The sequence below is a fragment of the Miscanthus floridulus genome, chromosome 8 (assembly GCF_019320115.1).
Source record: "Miscanthus floridulus cultivar M001 chromosome 8, ASM1932011v1, whole genome shotgun sequence".
NCBI classification, from domain to species: Eukaryota; Viridiplantae; Streptophyta; class Magnoliopsida; order Poales; family Poaceae; genus Miscanthus; species Miscanthus floridulus.
In genome coordinates this window covers 60,313,174-60,332,646 of record NC_089587.1, presented here as the reverse complement: position 1 = coordinate 60,332,646, position 19,473 = coordinate 60,313,174, and the positions used below count along the sequence as shown (strand labels likewise).

The 19,473-nt window shown below is 48.9% G+C and overlaps 2 protein-coding genes across 2 annotated transcripts; both read right to left on the bottom strand.

Moving 5' to 3' along the window:
• Window positions 1-7,902: 7,902 nt before the first annotated feature.
• LOC136469170 (uncharacterized) lies at window positions 7,903-8,205 on the bottom strand. Its single transcript, XM_066467475.1, has one exon. The coding sequence runs from the start codon at window positions 8,203-8,205 to the stop codon at window positions 7,903-7,905; it is 303 nt and encodes a 100-aa protein (XP_066323572.1).
• Window positions 8,206-15,406: 7,201 nt separating this feature from the next.
• Window positions 15,407-16,048, bottom strand: LOC136469169 (uncharacterized). The gene has a single exon (XM_066467474.1). The coding sequence runs from the start codon at window positions 16,046-16,048 to the stop codon at window positions 15,407-15,409; it is 642 nt and encodes a 213-aa protein (XP_066323571.1).
• Between the last annotated feature and the right edge of the window lie 3,425 nt (window positions 16,049-19,473).

Here is a 19,473-nt window from a genome sequence, read left to right as displayed (position 1 = left end):
CCATGGTGGTGCCCGTGCCCTCGGTGGGACAAGCGGGCGCGGGGGCTCGAGGAACGCCTTCAGAGGTCACAGAACGGCCGGCGATGGAGGCGATACCGCTACCGACAATGGGGCGAATGGAGCTACCGACCACGCTCGTGGTGCCGACCGTGATGGGTGCGATGTAGCCGGTCAAGGCCCCACCGACATAGGCGGAGGTGGCGGCGGCTGTGGTAGGCAGGCCATAGCCGGACACAAACATTGTGGGGCCCGAGGCAGCGGCGTGACCCACACCACCGGCTGCCCAAGCGATGGCGCCTGATGTGAGCCGAACAGAGGGAGACACGGCTGAGGAGTCCCCGGACATCATGGTGGTGGCGGAGAGGACCAGTGGGGAACCGTCCCTGCCCCTGACTCCGGTAGGCAGCAACTCGCCCGCGTGGGGTGAGCCCCTGCTCAGGTGGACAAATCCATAGGAGCCGATGTCGACGCTCTTCACCCTCGATGATGCCACCGAGAGCATGGAGCGGGAGAGCCTCGACGTGGGGATCACGTCCATGCTAGAAGCCTTGGATCACACCAGGGGTGCCTTGCACTACGTCATCATTCCTTCTGGCAAGGTATTCGCTTGATCCTGCCTCTCTCCCTTTTCTTTCTTTATGTATTTTTTGTGTTCTGACCATCATCTCCTTTCATTCCCTTATCGCTCGCAGCCGGGAGAAATCTCGGTTCCTTCACGAGTAGAAGGAAAATTGGGAATGCCTCGGTGAGGAGGCACAATTGTGCGAGGAGGCGGACAGTCTTCGGTCGTGGGTGGTCGAGGCCCGTCGGCATGCAGACGAGGCCGAGAGGGCATTCGAGACCCTATCAGCGAGATCATGGAAGGACAATGAGGAGGCCACCAAGGTTAGGAGGGAGCGGGACGAGCTACTCTAGAAGGGCACCGAGACCCACCGGCGGATCCTTGACCTTCTAGCCAAGGTTGAGAAGGAGCAGGAGCTAAACTAGGAGCTGAGGACAAGCTCACGGCCCTGGAGAAGACGGCGAGTCTGGATGTTGTGGCGGTCGCCCGACTACACAAGGAGTGGGATGAGCTGCTCCAAACCGTGGAGAGGCTCTACTCGGAGCATGGCACGGCTCACGAGGAGCGTGACCAGGCCCTTTGAGAGTGCGATGACACGCAGTAGAAGATTGTCTCCCTCCAGGCCGAGCTTAGAACTACGATGACCAGAGGCTAGAGGCCGAGGGTGTCTCTGCTGGACTGGCCGTGGACCTTGTCGAGGCGAGGAGGAACCTTCAGGCGGAGAGCGATGAGCTTAGTATCCTGACCGCCGCCCTTGGAGTGGTCTACGACAACCTAGAGGTGGTGCAATCGGAGGGGACCAGTTTGCTCATGGTCCGTGCCATCGAGATCACGGCGTGGGTTCACCAGCTCGAGAGGAGCGCCCTTCATGCTGGGGTCAACCAATCCTTAGTGATTGCTCATTCTCATTATGGGGACAGCATCGACCTAGAGCCGATGAGCCTCGGCTTCGCGCCTAGCTATGAAGCCCATGAGCTAGATGAGATAGAGATGGCGGTGGCTCCCCTTTCGCGGAACCTAGTGGACAAGATAGAAGACATAGTTCTCCCCTGGAGGGGCTAGTTAGTCAAATAGGTCGGATGATCATTGTTGTAATCAGCGGACAAGTGCCAACCCTTGTGTATCATAAAAACAAACTCGTCATTTCCTTTCATTTGTGAAAAGGGGCTTCACATGTTCCCACCCTTCCATTCGTTAAGGCCGTAGGGCCTGAGGTGTAGGAGGGAAACTCTATTTACGCTGGTGAGCAAAGACACCGTAGCCACCGAGGCGTAGGTTTCTTGCAGTCCGACCAAGCTTGCTCAGTTGTTCGTTTCCACAGACCTTGCCACTAGGTTAAACGTGAGGAAGAGGTTGAGCATGGCAACTGTTTCAGAAAGGGTGTATTTATACCCTTATCAGCCCCCGAGTGAGACTTGACCCCCTACCGTTGCTGGGGTCGGGTGTCACTGAAGATCGAGGAGAGGATAGCAAAACTAGTAGGAGAAAGCATCTCCTGTATTCGCACGTACCCCCTCCCTAGGATCTAAGCTATCATTCTACGACCGTGCGTTCGGTCTCCTTGCAAGTCCAACTTTCCTTGAGCCCCCACGTGTAGCAGGGGTTTGGTCGAGGGTCGGCTTGTTTTTGTGATTGTCACCCTGTCTGTGGTTTTCGCAACCAGAGGGGTTGAGCTAACGTCACTTGCCCCGATGGCTCAGGTGACGCGCTCGGTGAGCTTGCTAATGGGTATGTTCGAGTGGAATCTGGGTCTAGAGTCCGTGACAGGTTCGACAAAGCCCTCATGTGGCATTCTACTACTCCTTAACCTGCCTTCCAACATATGCCCCCTCAATGGGAATTCTATGGGCTTGGCTAGAGGTTAGGATCAAACGAGAAGGTTGAGATGACCCTATCCACTTCTTGGCAGGTCGGGTGAAGGTCGCTAGGGCTCATCTGCGTTTTGTTCCCTGGCTCTTGTTCGACGCAAGGCAGCCTCGGGCCCTCCGTGAGCCGACCTTCGAACCTCGGCCTCCTGATTTAGGGTCAGGCGGCTCGAGCCCCCAAGCCCCATGGGGCTCAGTAGGGGTCGGTCGTGTTTCATGCATCACCCTGTCCTTGGTTTCCATAACCAGAGGGGCTAAGCTAATGACACTTGCCTCAATGGCTCGAGTGTCGCGCTCAGTGAGCTTGCTAACGGGCATGTTCGAGTGGAATCCGGGTCCGTCATCTGTTGACGGGGTTGGCATAGCCCTCATGTGACATTCCACTGCTCCTTAACCCACCTCCTAGCAGATGCCCATGTCACTCCGGAGAGCGACTCAGGTGGCCCATTTGCCTCTCCTCGATGGAGATTTTGTGGGCTTGGCTCAAGGTTAGAATCAAACGAGAAAGGTCGAGATGTCCCTGTCCGCTTCTGAGCGGGGTCAGGCAAGGTTATTGGGGCTCATCTTGGTTTTTCTCCCCTGGCTCTATTTGATGCAAGGCGGCCTCGAGCCCTCTGTGGGCTGGCCTTCAAACCTCGGTCGGTCACCGCTCATATTGAATGAGACGACTACCACTTCGTGACACGACGCGAAGCGTTGTGATGCAGCAATTTCATATGCAATGCTTGGATGTATGGGATGAATGAATGGATGAATGTATGAATGAATGTATGAATGCATGAGAATGAATGAATAACCATGCAATGGAAAAAGAAAGGTGGGGTCGGTAAAGTTACCTCAATGGCTTGAGTGAGGGGTTCAGGGAGCTCTTATCGGCTATGTTCATGTGGGGTCTGAGTCCATTATTCATGATGAAGCTAGCGTAACCTACATGAGGCATCCCAATCTTCCATACCCATCTTTCGGCAGCTGCCTGAGCCATCCGATTGACCTGCGCGACCTGTCAGCCTCTCCTCGATGGAGATTTCATAGGTGGGCCCCTCCAAACCCTTCCCAAGAAGGTGGAGGCTAAAGCTCAGGGTGTGGGGACAAAGACTCTGATCACACAAGTGAAGATGTCGTAGCCGCTGGGGCGTAGGTTTCTAGTGGTCCGACCAGTTTTATTCAGAGTTTGTTTCCGCACACCCGGCCTCTAGTTTTTTAACGTAAGGAGGGGTCAAGCATAGAGAATGTCTACCAAATAGACACTCTTGCCAGCCCCTGAGCAATGTCCGAGCCCCTACCATTGCTGGGGTCGGAGGCTCGGTAGCAAAATTAATGCATAAAGTAAGGGTGACCCATCTCTCGACAGCGGCTTTGAGCCGTTCGATCGACCCGGGCATAGGTTTTACCTTGATGGTACGAGTGATGGGTTCGGAAGCTTTTACCATTGTTCGTGATGGGGTCGGCATAACCCATGTGGGGCAACCTTTTGCTCCCTTCCTGTTTCTTGGCAGTGGCCAAGCTGTCTGATCGACTTGTGTTACCTGCTGAGACAAGACTTTCCTGCGGGGATAGAGGACGAGAGTATCCCGCGCACGAGTTTAGTTAGGTAGGTAAGCCAGGCAGAGAACTTGTAATAAATGGACAAGCTATTAAATTTCATTATAGCAAATAGCTTTTTATCTCTTCCCCCCATTTTTGTATAAAAAGATTAGTGCATTCCGACCCTTTCCGTTGTTAAGGTCATAAATGCTCAGAGTGCGAGTGAGCCAATTCTGATCACGCTGGTGAGAAAAGGCATCGTAGCCACTGGGGCGTAGGATTCTCATAGTTCGACCAGTTATACTCAGAACTTGTTCCCGCATCCCTAGCTCCGAGGTCTTAACATGAAAGGGGGTCGGGCACAGAGAACGTTTGCTAGGCGGACAGACTCTTAAACGCGTACCGGCTCTTTTTGTGGCTAAGGCCAAAAAGCCTAGGGTGCAAAAAAACCCTGATTACGCTAGTGAGCAAAGATGTCGTAGCCGCTGAGGCATGGGTTTCTCACAATCTGACCAGTTTTACTCAGCATTTGTTTTCACAAACTTCGCTTTTGGGTCTTAGTCGTGAGAAAGGGTCGAACGTAAAGATTGTCTACCGGTTGTGCATGCTCTTATTAGCCCCCGAGTGAGACCTGACCCCTCGCTGTTGCTGGGGTCGAGTGTCACTAAAGTTCAGGGAGTTCAATAATGAAATTGATATGAGAAATTGTGCGTTTATTAAGGGTAAAAGCGACGTAGCTGCTCGATGTTCTAGGCATTGGCGAAGACCTCACCGTCGATGGTCTTGAGCTTGTAGGCGCCTGGTCAGAGCACCTCCGCGATGACGTATGATCCCTCCCATGGCAGGGAGAGCTTGTGGTGGTCCTTGTTGCTCTGGACGAGATGGAGGATCGGGTCTCTGACATTGAAGGCCTGACCCCTCACTCGACGGTTGTGGTACCATCACAACGCCTACTGGTACTTGGCCGAGCGGAGGAGGGCAGCGTCACGCGCTTCATCTAGCTGGCCCATGGTGTCCTCGAGGGATGCCTTGGCTCCCTGTTCATCGTACCCCTGACCCTTGGCACTCCATAGTCGAGGTCGATCGGGAGGACGGCCTCAGAACCATAGACCATGAAGAACGGTGTGTACCTAGTGAACTGGCTAGGGGTCATCCTCATGCTCCAGAGCACCATGCGAAGTTCGGCGACCCATCATCCACCGAACTTGTTTAACCAGTTGAAGATTCTAGGCTTGAGGCCCTATAGGACCATGCTGTTTGTGCGCTCAACCTGCCCGTTCATGCGGGGGTGCACCACGGTGGCCCAATCGACCCGGATGTGGTATTCATCGTAGAATCAGAGGAACTTCTTCCTGGTGAACTGCATGTTGTTGTCCATGATGATGGAGTTCGGGACTCCGAAGCGATGGACGATGTCGAGGAAGAACAACATGACCTGCTCAGACTTGATCGCAGAGATCGGCTAAGCTTCTATCTACTTTGTAAACTTGTCTATGGTGACAAGCAAGTGGGTGTAGCCCCCGGGCACTCTCTTGAGAGGTCCAACCATATCGAGCCCCTAGACCACGAACGGCCATGTGATGGGGATCGTCTGGAGCGCTTGGGATTGTAGGTGTGTCTGCTGAGCGTAGTACTAACACCCTTCGTAGGTGCGCACAACCTGCTCGGCGTTGGCTACTATGGTCGGCCAATAGAAGCCTTGTCAGAATGCGTTTCTAACTAGGGTTCTAGGCGCTACATGGCGACCATAGATCCCACCATGGATATCGCTCAGCAAGCGCTTCCCCTATTCGATGGGGATGCAGTGCTATAGGATCCCGGTGTGGCTTCGCTTGTAGAGTTCACCCTCCACAAGGACGAAGGACTTGGCACGACGTGCGAGCTATCGAGCCTCTGTCTTGTCCGTTGGTAGCGCCTCATGGAGGAGGTAGTCAAGATAGAGTGTCCTCTAGTTGACCATAGGGTTAGGCTCTGTCGCTGGGTCCTCTTCAAGCTCCATGACTTCAGGGTCAGATGGAGATGATGGTCGGTCAGCCCCCAAGCCCTGGGTGGGAGGCCCATCACCAGCTTGTTCTAGCTCCTCATAGCGAACCGAGGGCTTATGCTGATCACTAGCGAAGATGCCCGTTGGCACTGGCTCTCGGCCAGATGCTGCTTTTGCTAGCACGTGGGCTGCCTTGTTATGATGCCTCAAAATGTGGTTGAGCTCAAGGCCATCGAACTTGTCCTCCAGCTTGCGGACTTCTTGGTAGTATGCAGCCATCTTGGTGTCATGGTAGCTCAACTCCTTCATGACCTGGTCAATGACCAGCTAGGAGTCGCCCTGGACATCAAGGCGTCGGATGCCCAACTCGATGGCGATGCATAGGTCGTTGATGAGCACCTCATATTTGGCCACATTGTTAGAGGAGGGGAAATGGAGGCGAACCATGTACCTCATGCGTACCCCGAGGGGCGACACAAAGACCAGCCCCATGCCGGCACCTTTCTTCATCAGTGATCCGTCGAAGTACATCGTCCAATACTCTTGGTCGATGACCGCTGGTGGCATTTGGACCTCGGTCCACTCTGCAATCAAATTAGCCAACACCTGGGACTTGATGGCCGTCCAGGAGGCATACGCAATGCCCTGACCCATTAGCTCGAGTGCCCACTTCGTGATTCTTCCCGTGGCATCTTGGTTTTGGATGACCTTGCCGAGGGGGAAGGACATCACGACTGTGACCGGATGTGACTCGAAGTAGTGGTGTAGCTTCCTCTTGGCGATGAGGACGGCGTACAAGAGCTTCTAGATTTGGGGGTAGCAGGTCTTAGAGTCAGATAGGACCTCGCTAATGAAGTATATAGGGTGATGTTCTTTTAGGGCGAGCCCCTCTTCTTCTTGCTCTACCAATGGGGCGGCGTTGATCACTTGTGTGGTGGCCATGATGTAGAGTAGAAGGGGGTCTCCATCGGTAGGAGGAACCAGGATCAGGGCCTTCGTCAAAAGCTGCTTGATCGTGTCAAGTGCCTCCTAGGCCTCGGACATCCATTCAAAGTGGTCGGCCTTCTTCAGAAGTCGATAAAGGGGGAGACCTCGTTTGCCAAGGCACAAGATGAAGCGGCTGAGCATGGCGAGGTACCCTGTAACTCGCTGTACCCCCTTCATGTTCTGAATCAGGCCCATCCATTAATGGCTAAGATCTTCTCTGGGTTGGCTTCGATGCCACGCTCGGAGATGATGAAACCGAGCAGCATACCGCTCAGAACCCTGAAAACGCACTTCTCGGGGTTGAGCTTGATGTCGTTTGTTCGGAGTTTTGCGAAGGTCTGCTCAAGGTCGGCTATGAGCTAGTCAGTCTGTTTGGACTTGACCACGATATCATCCACGTTGGCCTCAATGGTTTGCCCGATGAGGTCCCCGACACTTGAGATACAATGCTGGTACGTAGCCCCAGTGTTCTTCAGACCGAACAATATTGTGATGTAGCAGAACGATTCGAAGGGGGTGATGAAAGATGTCGTGAGCTGGTCGGACTCTTTCATCATGATTTGATGGTACCCGGAGTACGCATCAAGGAAGCAGAGGGTTTCATACCCTAAGGTGGAGTCGACTATTTGGTCTATGCGCGGCAAAGGAAATGGATCCTTTGGACATGCCTTGTTGAGACCTGTGTACTCAACACACATCCTCCATTTCCCACTCTACTTTCATATAAGAATGGGATTGACTAACCACTCGGGGTGGTACACTTTCTTGATGAATCTGGCCACCAAAAGCTTCATGATCTCCTCACCAATGGTCCTGCGTTTCCCCTCGTCGAAGTGATGTAGGCGTTGCTTCACCGGCTTGGAGCCTAGGTGGATCTTTAAGGCATGCTCGGCGACTTCCCTTGGAATGCCCGGTATATCCGAGGGTTTCCATGCAAAGATGTCTCTATTGGCACGGAGGAAGACGACGAGCATGCTTTCCTATTTGGAGGAAAGTGTGGTGCCAATGTGCACCATTTTGCCCTCGAAGCAACCAGGGTCGATGAGGACCTCCTTGGCACCCTCCACTGGCTCAAAAGAGTCGGCTGACCACTTGGGGTCAGGTGTGTCTTCGGCGACCTCCTTCCTGATGAAAACGAGCTCTCCGGAGGTGACGATTGTTGTGGCGTGATCACAGAACTCGGCCTCGCACTCATAGGTGCGCTGGAAGGAGGTGCCAATGGTGATCACCCTACCTGGGTTCGACATCTTGAGCTTTAGGTAGGTGTAGTTGGGGATGGCCATGAACTTCGCGTAGCATGGTGGTCCCAGGATGGCGTGGTAGGTTCTATGGCAGAACCGCTCAAAATAACTCACTTACGGAGGCGCTTGTCTTCCACTAGACACTAAGCACCCTGAGAGTGAGCTACAGTAGGCAGATTCCATCGAGCACACCCTAAGGGAGAGCCCGAATAATCCACTTTTTCCCTCAGGATCCAATAATGAGAACGAGTTTACATTACTTAATTCATTTCATACATCCAGAGTTCTTAGAAATATATTATTACAGTACCAAATTTAGAGTGCGGAAATTTAACAGCGGAAAGAAAAGAAACATCTATCGATAATATACAAGGATCCATCTGTGCCCACCAAAAGAATCCTTCACACAATGGCTACTCCTCAAGCAGTACCTGCAACAGGGGTAAATAAACCCTGAGTACACAATGTACTCGCAAGACTTATCCGACTAGTAGGAATAATTTCCTGACTCTATGGGATATGATAAGCTTTATGGTTTGCTGGGTTCCTTTTTGCAGAAAGCAATACTAATAGTAAATCCTTATGCATGTAGTTTCCATAAAGTGCCTGTAACGTAAATGCACATCACATATATGTCCAGATATCATTCAAAATAAGGGTTATGCACCGGGGCTTGCCTTGGACAGGCGGGGTGTCAACAAAGTCAGCAACTGATGGCTCTAGGGCTCCCTCCTATATGAGAATCTCCTCCTCGTATTCTTCGATGATCTCCTCGTAGTCCTATTCACCCACAGGCACGAACTCTACCAACTCATTATCTACATGCATGAAATGATGATGCAACACTTAGTAATACGACAACAGCAACTCTTAACATAAAATACATCTATCAAGCTACTGAGCTAGCCCCACCGACTAAGATGCTAAGTTACCTAATATTACCATTAATAGGTATAAAACATTGCATGTATCACCTTAGCAAATAAAGGCATCCCTATTCTTAATATCGATTTACTATATATATGATAAAACAAGGAGTACTAGCTACCCTATTTATCAACATATTCTAAGGCTACAAAAATTACAGTGAGCACATAACAATCTAATGGACCTACTATAAAATTTCATGTCCAAAGCTATTACCAATTTGCCACAAAAATTCCTACAATTACTAATCTAAATGATATTAGCACTTCCAAATGATTTAATAGACCTTAGCATCAACATAGACATACATAAACTAATCATACTATCAGATAGACCACATTTTTATGAACACAGTAGAATTTATTTCACGATTTTTTGCTACTTATGTGAATTGATATTAATTTCCAAAGTTCAACTTAGAATGCAAATTATAAAGCTAATTCTATCCTTTATAAAATGGAAAACAAAATCTAACTCGCGCGGCCCACGAGCGAGCAGCACGACCCACTCCCGCGCAGCGAGCGCGCACGTGCAACCCACTAACATGGCCCACGCGGGTGCGGCCCAACCGCGTGACGACGGCCCACGACGGGGAGGCCCGCTCGCACCGGCATTTTTGCAAAAACAACCTTGAGCTACCTAGAATTCCCCCCAAGGTTCATAGCACTATTCCTACTGTCAACACTTAAGCAAACTAGCCCCCAGAACAATCTATCTTTACCACGGCTAGGTCCTCAGGGACCCACGAGCGTTGTGCGGCGGCGATGGCATTGTGCGGTGACGCCGGCCCACCTAGCCCCTCCCCACCCCCGATAGTGAGCCGATGCTCACCTAGATGCAAACGCAAAGCGGTGGGCGGTGATGTGATGAATGGAGACACGGTCTAGAGCTCCCTCCACGGCAGTGGACACCCTACGGCGGTGATAGTCGTGTTCCCGTGAGCCAAGGCACAACCGAGATGAAAGGACTAGAGGATTAGCATCAGCAACTCACCTCGAAGCTACCTATGGTGGTAGCTTGATCAGGAATGGACCGGTTGCGTCTGGCCACACGCACACAGCAAGCTCCATGATGGATGATGGTGGCGCGATCGTGTCAGCGGCACCGGGAATGCAGTGGCAGTGAAAATGGGGTGCGCACGGGATGGAGGGGAATAGGGCAAAGACACAGTGCCACAGAATTGAATGGAGGTGGACAGTACGAGGTGAATTGGATAGGCATTGCCGTTCGGTCTTAAGGTGGTCAACGTTGGGGAATCTTCAAATTGAAGCTCGTCACGATACGACTGCAGCAGTGGGCGAGCTTGGCGCATAGCTAGGTTCCCAATTGTGCTTCAGGCGTGCGCAATTACTTGGATTGGACCGGCGTTGCGAGCTCGACTTGGCGCAGCTCAGTGATGCCGGCGCGACACCATTTAAGGTAGAGGTAGCTGGGGAGCGCAGAGTGGTGCATGCCACTCAATAGAAGCAAACAAGGCACACAGAGGAGGCTACACGTGCACGTACGAGACAGCATGGCTTGTGTGGTTGTAGTGCCTTAATTGGCAAGCCGACGGTGACACGGCCATGTGCCGGTGCAGCAGGCATGCGCAGCAACGGCAGCGGTGATGCGACGCAAGCAATGTGGGCGCACGCGATGTGACAACGCGACGCAGAGGAAAACGTGCGCGTGCTGGCGACGACGGCTATGGCCATGTGATGCCACTGCACCCGAGTAGAACAATGATGGCATCTGGCGGAGCAGAGCCGACCATAGTGCCACGCGGGCAGCCCTAGGGCACCACCAGTAGCGGCAGCGTGCATCGCAGCGGAGAGGAGGGCCCGCTGCTAGCCAGGGCTACCGGCCACCATAGTCAGCCAAGCTCGGCCAAGCATGTGCGCTCACTCGCATGGCTGGCGCGCCAACGATGGCACAGGAGCGCGGTGACCGTGTCCACGCGATAAAACCGGCCGGGAACTTGATGCGCATGATTTCTAAAGCGTTCGAAAAACCCTAAAACGTTGTTCTAATCGCCAAGCCACCTATGCAATTCTTAAGAGGGCATAATAAGCTACTAAAACAAGCCATGAAACCACACCACTACTTAATCCAATTCTCCTACAAAAACTATCAAACATGGCTTTGTCAAACCACTTTCCAGACTTACGAAATCGGCTAAGTCTTGATCGGATTCGCATCAAATTCGATTTCCAAGCTAATAGGTATGTTAGCTAGTGAATTCATTTTTTGACCACAGGTATTTCATTGTCATCTACAAGGTTTGTACTTCTAACTTTAATTAAGTTCCACATATACATGCTATAGTGTTTTCACTTAATAAAAATTGGTTTAAAACCCTAAGTGATATTACGTGACATTGAAATGTAACTTTCGTTTCGCGTTTCCGATGATCGTTTCGAGTTACAAAAATTGATTTACCCTCTATATCACATGCATTAACACATAACCATGATGCTCATGACATGTTTTAGCAAAAGATTTTACAGTGTAACACCGAGGGTGTTACAAATCTACCCCCCTAAAACAAAATCTCGCCCCGAGATTTCATGTGCCTAGTGTGGGAAAAAGATAAGAAATACATTTTGAAATAAACAACTACCTCGATGAACCAAAAAGAAGATGGGGATAATGCTCCAGGATGTAACTTTCTTGCTCCCACGTTGCTTCATCCTCCGAGTGGTTTTGCCACTAAACCTTGTAGAACTTTACCACATTGTTCCTAGTCACTCTTTCTTTCTCATCTAAGATCTTGATAGGATGTTCAATATACGTCAAGTCAGGCTAGAGGGGAAGTCCTTCAATTTCCACATCTTCATCAGGGACCCGCAAACACTTCTTCAACTGAGATACGTGGAACACATCATGTACCGCCGATAAAATATCTAGAAGTTGGAGACAATAAGCAACTGAGCCACACTGCCCCAAACCCTTGTAAGGACCCACATATCGAGGGGCTAGCTTGCCATGAACATCAAACTGATGCACCCCTCTCATAGGAGACACCTTGAGGTACACATGATCCCCAACTCCAAATTGCAAAGGCCTTCTTCGCTTGTCCGCATAAGCTTTCTGTCGGCTCTGAGCTGCCTTCAAATGACTCTAAATAATACTGACTTACTCTCGAGCTTCTTTGATGAAGTCAAGCCCAAAGTATCCATGGTCTCCCACTTCAACCCAGTTAAGTGGTGTCCTACATTTCTTTCCATATAGAGCTTCAAAGGGTGCCATACGAATGCTTTCTTGATAGCTATTGTTGTAAGAAAACTCAGCTAAGTTCAAGCATTCATCCTACTTCTTAGGAAAAGAAATGGCACAAGCTCTCAATATGTCCTCAAGTACCTTATTTACCCTTTCTGTTTGGCTATCAGTTTGTGGATGATAAGCTGAACTTCGGAGGAGACTAGTACCAAGACACTCCTGGAGTTGCTCCCAAAAGCGAGAGACAAAGACTGACCCTCTATCAGAGATGATAGTAAGAGAAACTCCATGCAAGGTCACAATCCGATCAAGATACAGCCTGGCATACTTTCTAGTTGAATATCTTGTATCCACCGGGAGGAAATGAGCTGACTTGGTAAGGTGATCCACAATGACCCAAATAGAGTTATAGCCTTTGGACGTGTGGGGTAAACCCACAATGAAATACATGGAAATATCTTCCCATTTCCAAACAGGAATAAACAAGGGCTGCAAATATCCTAGGGTACGCATGTGGTTTTCCTTAACTCTCCCACAAGTGTCGCACTCCGCGACATACTTGGTGATATCCTATTTCATATTAGACCACCAATACAAGTGGCGCAAATCATGGTACATCTTGTTACTGCAAGGATGGATAGACAACTTGGAATGATGAGCTTCATTCAAAATCTTCCTTCTAATCTCCTCATTTGATGGAACCACCAATCTATTCTTGTACCTTACTACCCCTTGCTCATCAATGCTAAACTGAGGACCACACCCTTTGGCAATTAGTTTCTTGATGTGAGGAATTTCTAAAGTATCTTGCCTTTGCTCTATAATAATCTGCTCAAGTAAATCTGAGACTAAAGCAATGTGAGCTAGCACCTCAGCATAGTTGAGAGACAAGGGTGTTTCTTCAACCTGATATGACTTCTGACTCAAAGCATTAGCTACCACATTAGCTTTTCCGGGGTGGTAATGTATCTCCAAGTTATAATCCTTGATTAATTCCAACCATCTCCTTTGCCTCATGTTCAGCTCAAACTGAGTGAAAATGTATTTGAGGCACTTATGATCTGTAAAAATGTGTACTTTGTTTCCCAACAGATAATGCCTCCAAATTTTTAGAGCATGCACCATGGCAGCCAGCTCTAAATCATGGGTGGGATAATTCACCTTGTGCTTTTTTAGCTGGCATGAAGTATAAGCTATCACACGCCCATCCTGCATAAGCACACATCCCAACCCCATCTTCGAGGAATCACAATATACATCAAAAGGTCTATCAATATCTGGTTGGGCCAGGACAGGAGCAGTGGTAAGAAAATTCTTCAAAGCTTGAAAGGCTTCTTCACAAGCTAGGCTCCAAACAAACTTGGCATCTTTCTGGAGCAGCTTGGTCATCGGCTTTGATATCTTGGAGAAGTCAGGAATGCAACATCGATAATATCCAGCAAGACCAAGGAACTAACGAATCTGGTGCACTAACTTGGGAGACTTCCAATTTAGCACATCTTGCACCTTGCTTGGATCTACAGAGATGCCAACAGGGGTCAGAACATGCCCCAAAAACTACACTCGATCCAGCCAAAACTCACACTTGCTGAGTTTGGCATACAGCTTGTGTTCCCTCAATCGAGTTAGTACTATCCAAAGGTGTTGGGCATGCTCTTCCTTGTTCTTGCAATATATCAAGATACATCAATGAATACCACCACAAACTTGTCCAACTCTGGCATAAATACTAAATTCATGAGATACATGAAGAATGCAGGAACGTTGGTGAGACCAAAAGACATGACTAGGTATTCATACAACCCATACCTAGTAGAAAAAACTATCTTTGGTATATCTTATGGTCTAATCTTGATTTGATGATAGCCTGAGCGGAGATCAATCTTGGAGAACACCTTGACACTAGCTAGTTGATCGAACAAAGTATCAATACAAGGTAAAGGATACTTGTTCTTAATGGTTACCGCATTGAGAGGGCAGTAATCCACACACATCCGAAGAGTGCCATCCTTCTTCTTCACAAAAATGGTTGGACAACCCCATGGTGAAGAGCTAGGATGGATGAATCCCTTTTCCAATAACTCCTCTAACTGCTTTTTCATTTCAGCCAATTCCTTCAGGGCCATGCGGTATGGGTGTCGGGAGATAGGAGCAGTGACAGGCTCTAACTCAATGGAGAACTCCACATCTCTATCCGGTGGTAACCCAAGTAGATCTTTAGGAAAGACATCCAGGAACTCATAGACCACAGGAATAGAGGCAAGATCAGGGGAAGCTTCAGCATGAGCAACAACAGGTAAGGCTGGATCTGAGGGCATAAGAAGAGACATCCTATCCTTAAAAGAAGGAAGTCGTAACTCAACAACTCTCTACTTCAGATCCAAGACTACCCCACATACACGCAACTAGTTCATTCTCAAAATTGCATCAATGCCTTGCCTAGGTAGCACCATGAACTGGAGACGGTAAGTGTGAGTGGCTAACACTAATCCCACTATGTCCGTCCGAGTATTAACGCACAACTGCACACCCGGAGTACTGATTCTATAGGCAAAAGGTATAGCCATAAGAGGTATATTCTGTCGGTGCGCAAATTCCATGCTCATGAATGAATGTGATGCACCAGAATCAAACAACACATAAGCTGGAGGGAATCAATGGTGAACATACCAGCCATCACCGGTTCATTTTGCAATATTTCCTCAGCCTCTGTGAAATTAACCTATCTAGAATGGCTCACTAGCACCTTCTTCTTGATAATAGTCCACTTGATCAGGCGAGAGTTAGCTAAGGGCTGAGCAGACTGAGTAGGTTGGTTTTGCGGACACTCTCGGGCATACTTACCTTCCTTGCCACACTTAAAACAAGCACCAGGCTTGTTCCCCTATCCTTGATGAGGTGGGACCTGCTATCCCTAGGGCTGCTGATGTTGTACCTATTGAGTAGGTGCACGATACCGAGTGGAAGGTGCCTGATAGGTCTGCTGAGGCTGTCGAAACGAATGCCCACCTGAAGACTGATACGGCACCCGCCTGACAACATGTACCTTTTGAGCATGGGGGTGACTAGAAGACCTAGAAGCCACCCACTTGCACTTCCATTCTGCCTGAGAGTCACGCTACAATCCCTCCATGGCAATAGCCGCATTCATCATAGCCCCAAAGGTCTGATAGTTTCCTATATATAACTCCTTCTGCAAGATGCAAGAGAGACCGTGATAGAAACGGTCCCTCTTCTTCTCATCCGTATCAACGTGAGTCCCAGCATATTGTGACAAGTGGTTGAACTTGTTGACATAATCTATCACGAACATGCTTCCTTGCCTTAGGTTAAGGAACTCCGTCAACTTCCTGTTTAGAACACCAGCAGGAATATAAAACTCTTTGAAAGCCATAGTGAACTCCTGCCAGGTCACATGGTGATCCACTGGCTGCATGGCATTTAATGTGTCCCACCATGCACTAGCAAATCCCAACAGCTGTTGCGCTACAAAGCGCATCTTCTGCTCCTCAGTTACGGTGAGTAGCAGAAACTTTTGCTTCAGAATACGGAGCCAATGCTCCACATCCAAAGGCTCAGTCGTCAGCATGAACATGGGTGGGTGCGTCTTCAAGAAATCCTGATAAGAGCAGGGTCCCTCAGGACCGCGGGCACCACCCCCGTTCCCACTATTTCCTTCGTGGCCTCCACGGGTGAAGCCACTAATAGCCTGTGCCAGCAGCTCCATGGCATGGGCTGACTCGCAACGAGTATCCAACATCTTCGCATGAGTCATCGAAGGTGGTGGTGGCGAAGGGGTAGGAGCCAGAAGTGGGGCCTCATGGCTCTCCCCATTGTCGTTCCCATTGCCCCGGCCACTTTCACCTTGGCCTTCGCCAAGACCATGGCCCGCTCCGACACTGGTGCTCCCACAACCGGACCTCAAGTTCATCTGAAAATAGATAGGAGCCAACCATTTAGGACAACCCTCCAGATTAGGAACAAGAGATTAGAGAATGATAAAACATTTATTTAAAGCATTCTTTTACTTCTTCCTATCAATTTACTAATCCAAATTATACGTATAGGGGAGTTTAATTTTAAGCAAGATTCTCTCATCATGATGCATGCATCGGCCTATACGTTCATTCAAACCGGAATATAGCGGCATTCTTAAGAATTTTTGGCACATCGCACTCACTTTCCGTATGCTAAATGATTCTTACGCAGCGTAAGTTAGTGTACCTGCAGAAGATTGATTAGATAAAACCAGTGCCGCTATCCTAGATAGACCATATTGCTAGGGCTTATACTTATTTACATAATTTTATCGCTTCCTACTTTTCACAAAACTTTTGTTGGTCAAATTTTAGGTTTTGGAAAAGAGTGATGAAACTCGTAGACTCATTATTGGCTCTGGTACCAACTGTGGCAGAACCGCCTAAAATAACTCACTTACGGAGGCGCTTGTCTTCCACTAGACACTAAGCACCCCGAGAGCGAGCTACAGTGGGCGGATTACGTCGAGCACACCCCAAGGGAGAGCCCAAATAATCCACCTTTTCCCCTCAGGATCCAATAATAAGAACGAGTTTACATTACTTAATCCATTTCATACATCCAGAGTTCTTAGAAATATATTATTACAGTACTAAATTCAGAGTGCGGAAATTTAACAGCAGAATGAAAAGAAACATCTATCGATAATATACAAGGATTCGTCTATGCCCACCAGAAGAGTCCTTCACACAATGGCTACTCCTCAAGCAGTACTTGCAACAGGGGTAAATAAATCCTGAGTACACAATGTACTCGCAAGACTTATCCGACTAGTGGGAATAATTTCCTGACTCTATGGGATATGATAAGCTTTATGGTTTGCTGGGTACCTTTTTGCAGAAAGCAATACTAATAGTAAATCCTTATGTATGCTAATTATTAGCATTCATGATTGGTTCATTATCTAACCATCCTATGTAAGCACCTATTCTACTTTCAAGCAAGAGTTGAGCAAACAGTTCCATTTCACCACCTTTTCTCTTTCAGTTCTTACTACGGTGCTAGATTGTAGACAAGCCATACCAGATCATCGGTGATTTGTGAATCAATGTGCCCAGCTAGGTACCCCAAAACACATGTCCCGCCCACAACTCTCCTGTCATGGGGTCCAGGTCCTCGTCCTAACTTTGACTCCAAGCCCCCGCTCCTTTGTCCCGAACTCAGTGTGGTGCTTAGACCTCCACCATCCCCGCCTCCAATCAGTCGGTCCAAAAAGAGCTAGAACCCACGATAAGAGAGCAACAAGCCTTCCCTGCGCCCATACACAAGTATGTGCTCGGGATAATAAGTTTATGACTTGCCTAGAATCCAATGCAACGGTCGGTCCTTAACCGACACAGACAGGGAAACAGTGTAACCAAGCTATGCCCCATTGGCCGTAGGACACAACCTCTCACACCCACCAATACCCAAACCATATCCCTGCCCGTTCTCCATTTTCCTTTTACCATTTTTGTCATGAGTGATAATAATAATCACCTACTGTGAGCAATGACAGGTTACTCATGCTACCAAAATCCTTAGCAAAGCAACTACTCGACCTATGCTAGTAGGACTCATAGTAGGTATATCTATGCTTGTAGTTTTCATAAAGTGCCTGTAACGTAAATGCACATCACATATATATATCTAGATATCATTCAAAATAAGGGTTATGCACCGGGGTTTGCCTTGGGCAGGCGGGGTGTCAACAAAGTCAGCAATTGATGGCTCCAGGGCTCCCTCCTATATGAGAATCTCCTCCTCGTATTCCTCGATGATCTCCTCGTAGTCCTATTCACCCATAGGCACGAACTCTACCAACTCGTTATCTACATGCATGAAATGATGATGCAACACTTAGTAATACGGCAACAACAACTCTTAAAATAAAATACATCTATCAAGCTACTGAGCTAGCCCCACCGACTAAGATGCTAAGTTATCTATTATTACCACTAACAGGTATGAAACATTGCATGTATCACCTTAGCAACTAAAGGCATCCCTATTCTTAATATCGATTTACTATATATATGATAAAACAAGGAGTACTAGCCACCCTATTTATCAACATATTCTAAGGCAACAAAAATTACAGTGAGCACATAATAATCTAATAGACGTACTATAAAAATTTCATATCCAAAGCTATTACCAATTTGCCACAAAAATTCCTATAATTACTAATCTAAATGATATTAGCACTTCCAAATGATTTAATAGACCTTAGCATCAATAGAGACATACATAAACTAATCATACTATCAGGCAGACCACATTTTTAGGAACTCAACAGAATTTATTTCATGATTTTTGGCTACTTATGTGAATTTATATTAATTTCCAAAGTTTAACTTAGAATGTAAATTATAAAGCTAATCCTATACTTTATAAAATGGAAAATGAAATCTAACTCGCGTGGCCCACGAGCAAGCGGCGCGGCCCAACCGCGCGAGAACGGCCCGCGACGGGGAGGCCTGCGCGCGCTGGTATTTTTGTGAAAACGACCTTGAGCTACCTTTAATTCCCTCCAAGGTTCGTAGCACTATTCCTACTATCAGCGCTTAAGCAAACTAGCCCTCGGAACAATCTGTCTTTACCACGACTAGGTCCTCAGGGACCGTGCGCGCACCGGCGCAGTGACGACGGCACTGGCGGTGACGCCGGCCAACCTAGCCCTTCCCCGCCCCCGATAGTGAGCCAATGCTCACCTAGATGCAAATGCGAAGCGGTGGGCGGTGAAGCGATGAACGGAGACACGGTCCAGAGCTCCCTCCATCGCGGTGGACACCCTGCGGAGGCGGCAGTCATGTTCCCATGAGCCAAGGCACAACCGAGATGAAAGGACTAGAGGATTGGCATCAGCAACTAACTCGAAAGCTACCTGTGGTGGCGGCTTGACCGGGAATGGACCGGTTGCGTCCGGCCACGCGCACACGGCAAGCTCCGCAGCGGATGGCGGTGGCACGACCGTGTCAGCGGCACCAGGAATGCAGTGGTGGTGAAAATGGGGTGCACACGGGATGGAGGGGAATAGGGCGAAGACACAGTGCCACGGAATTGAATGGAGGTGGACGGTGCGAGATGAATTGGACGGGCATTGCCGTTCGGTCTTAAGGTGGCCGACGGCGGGGAATCTTCAAATTGAAGCTTGTCATGGTACGG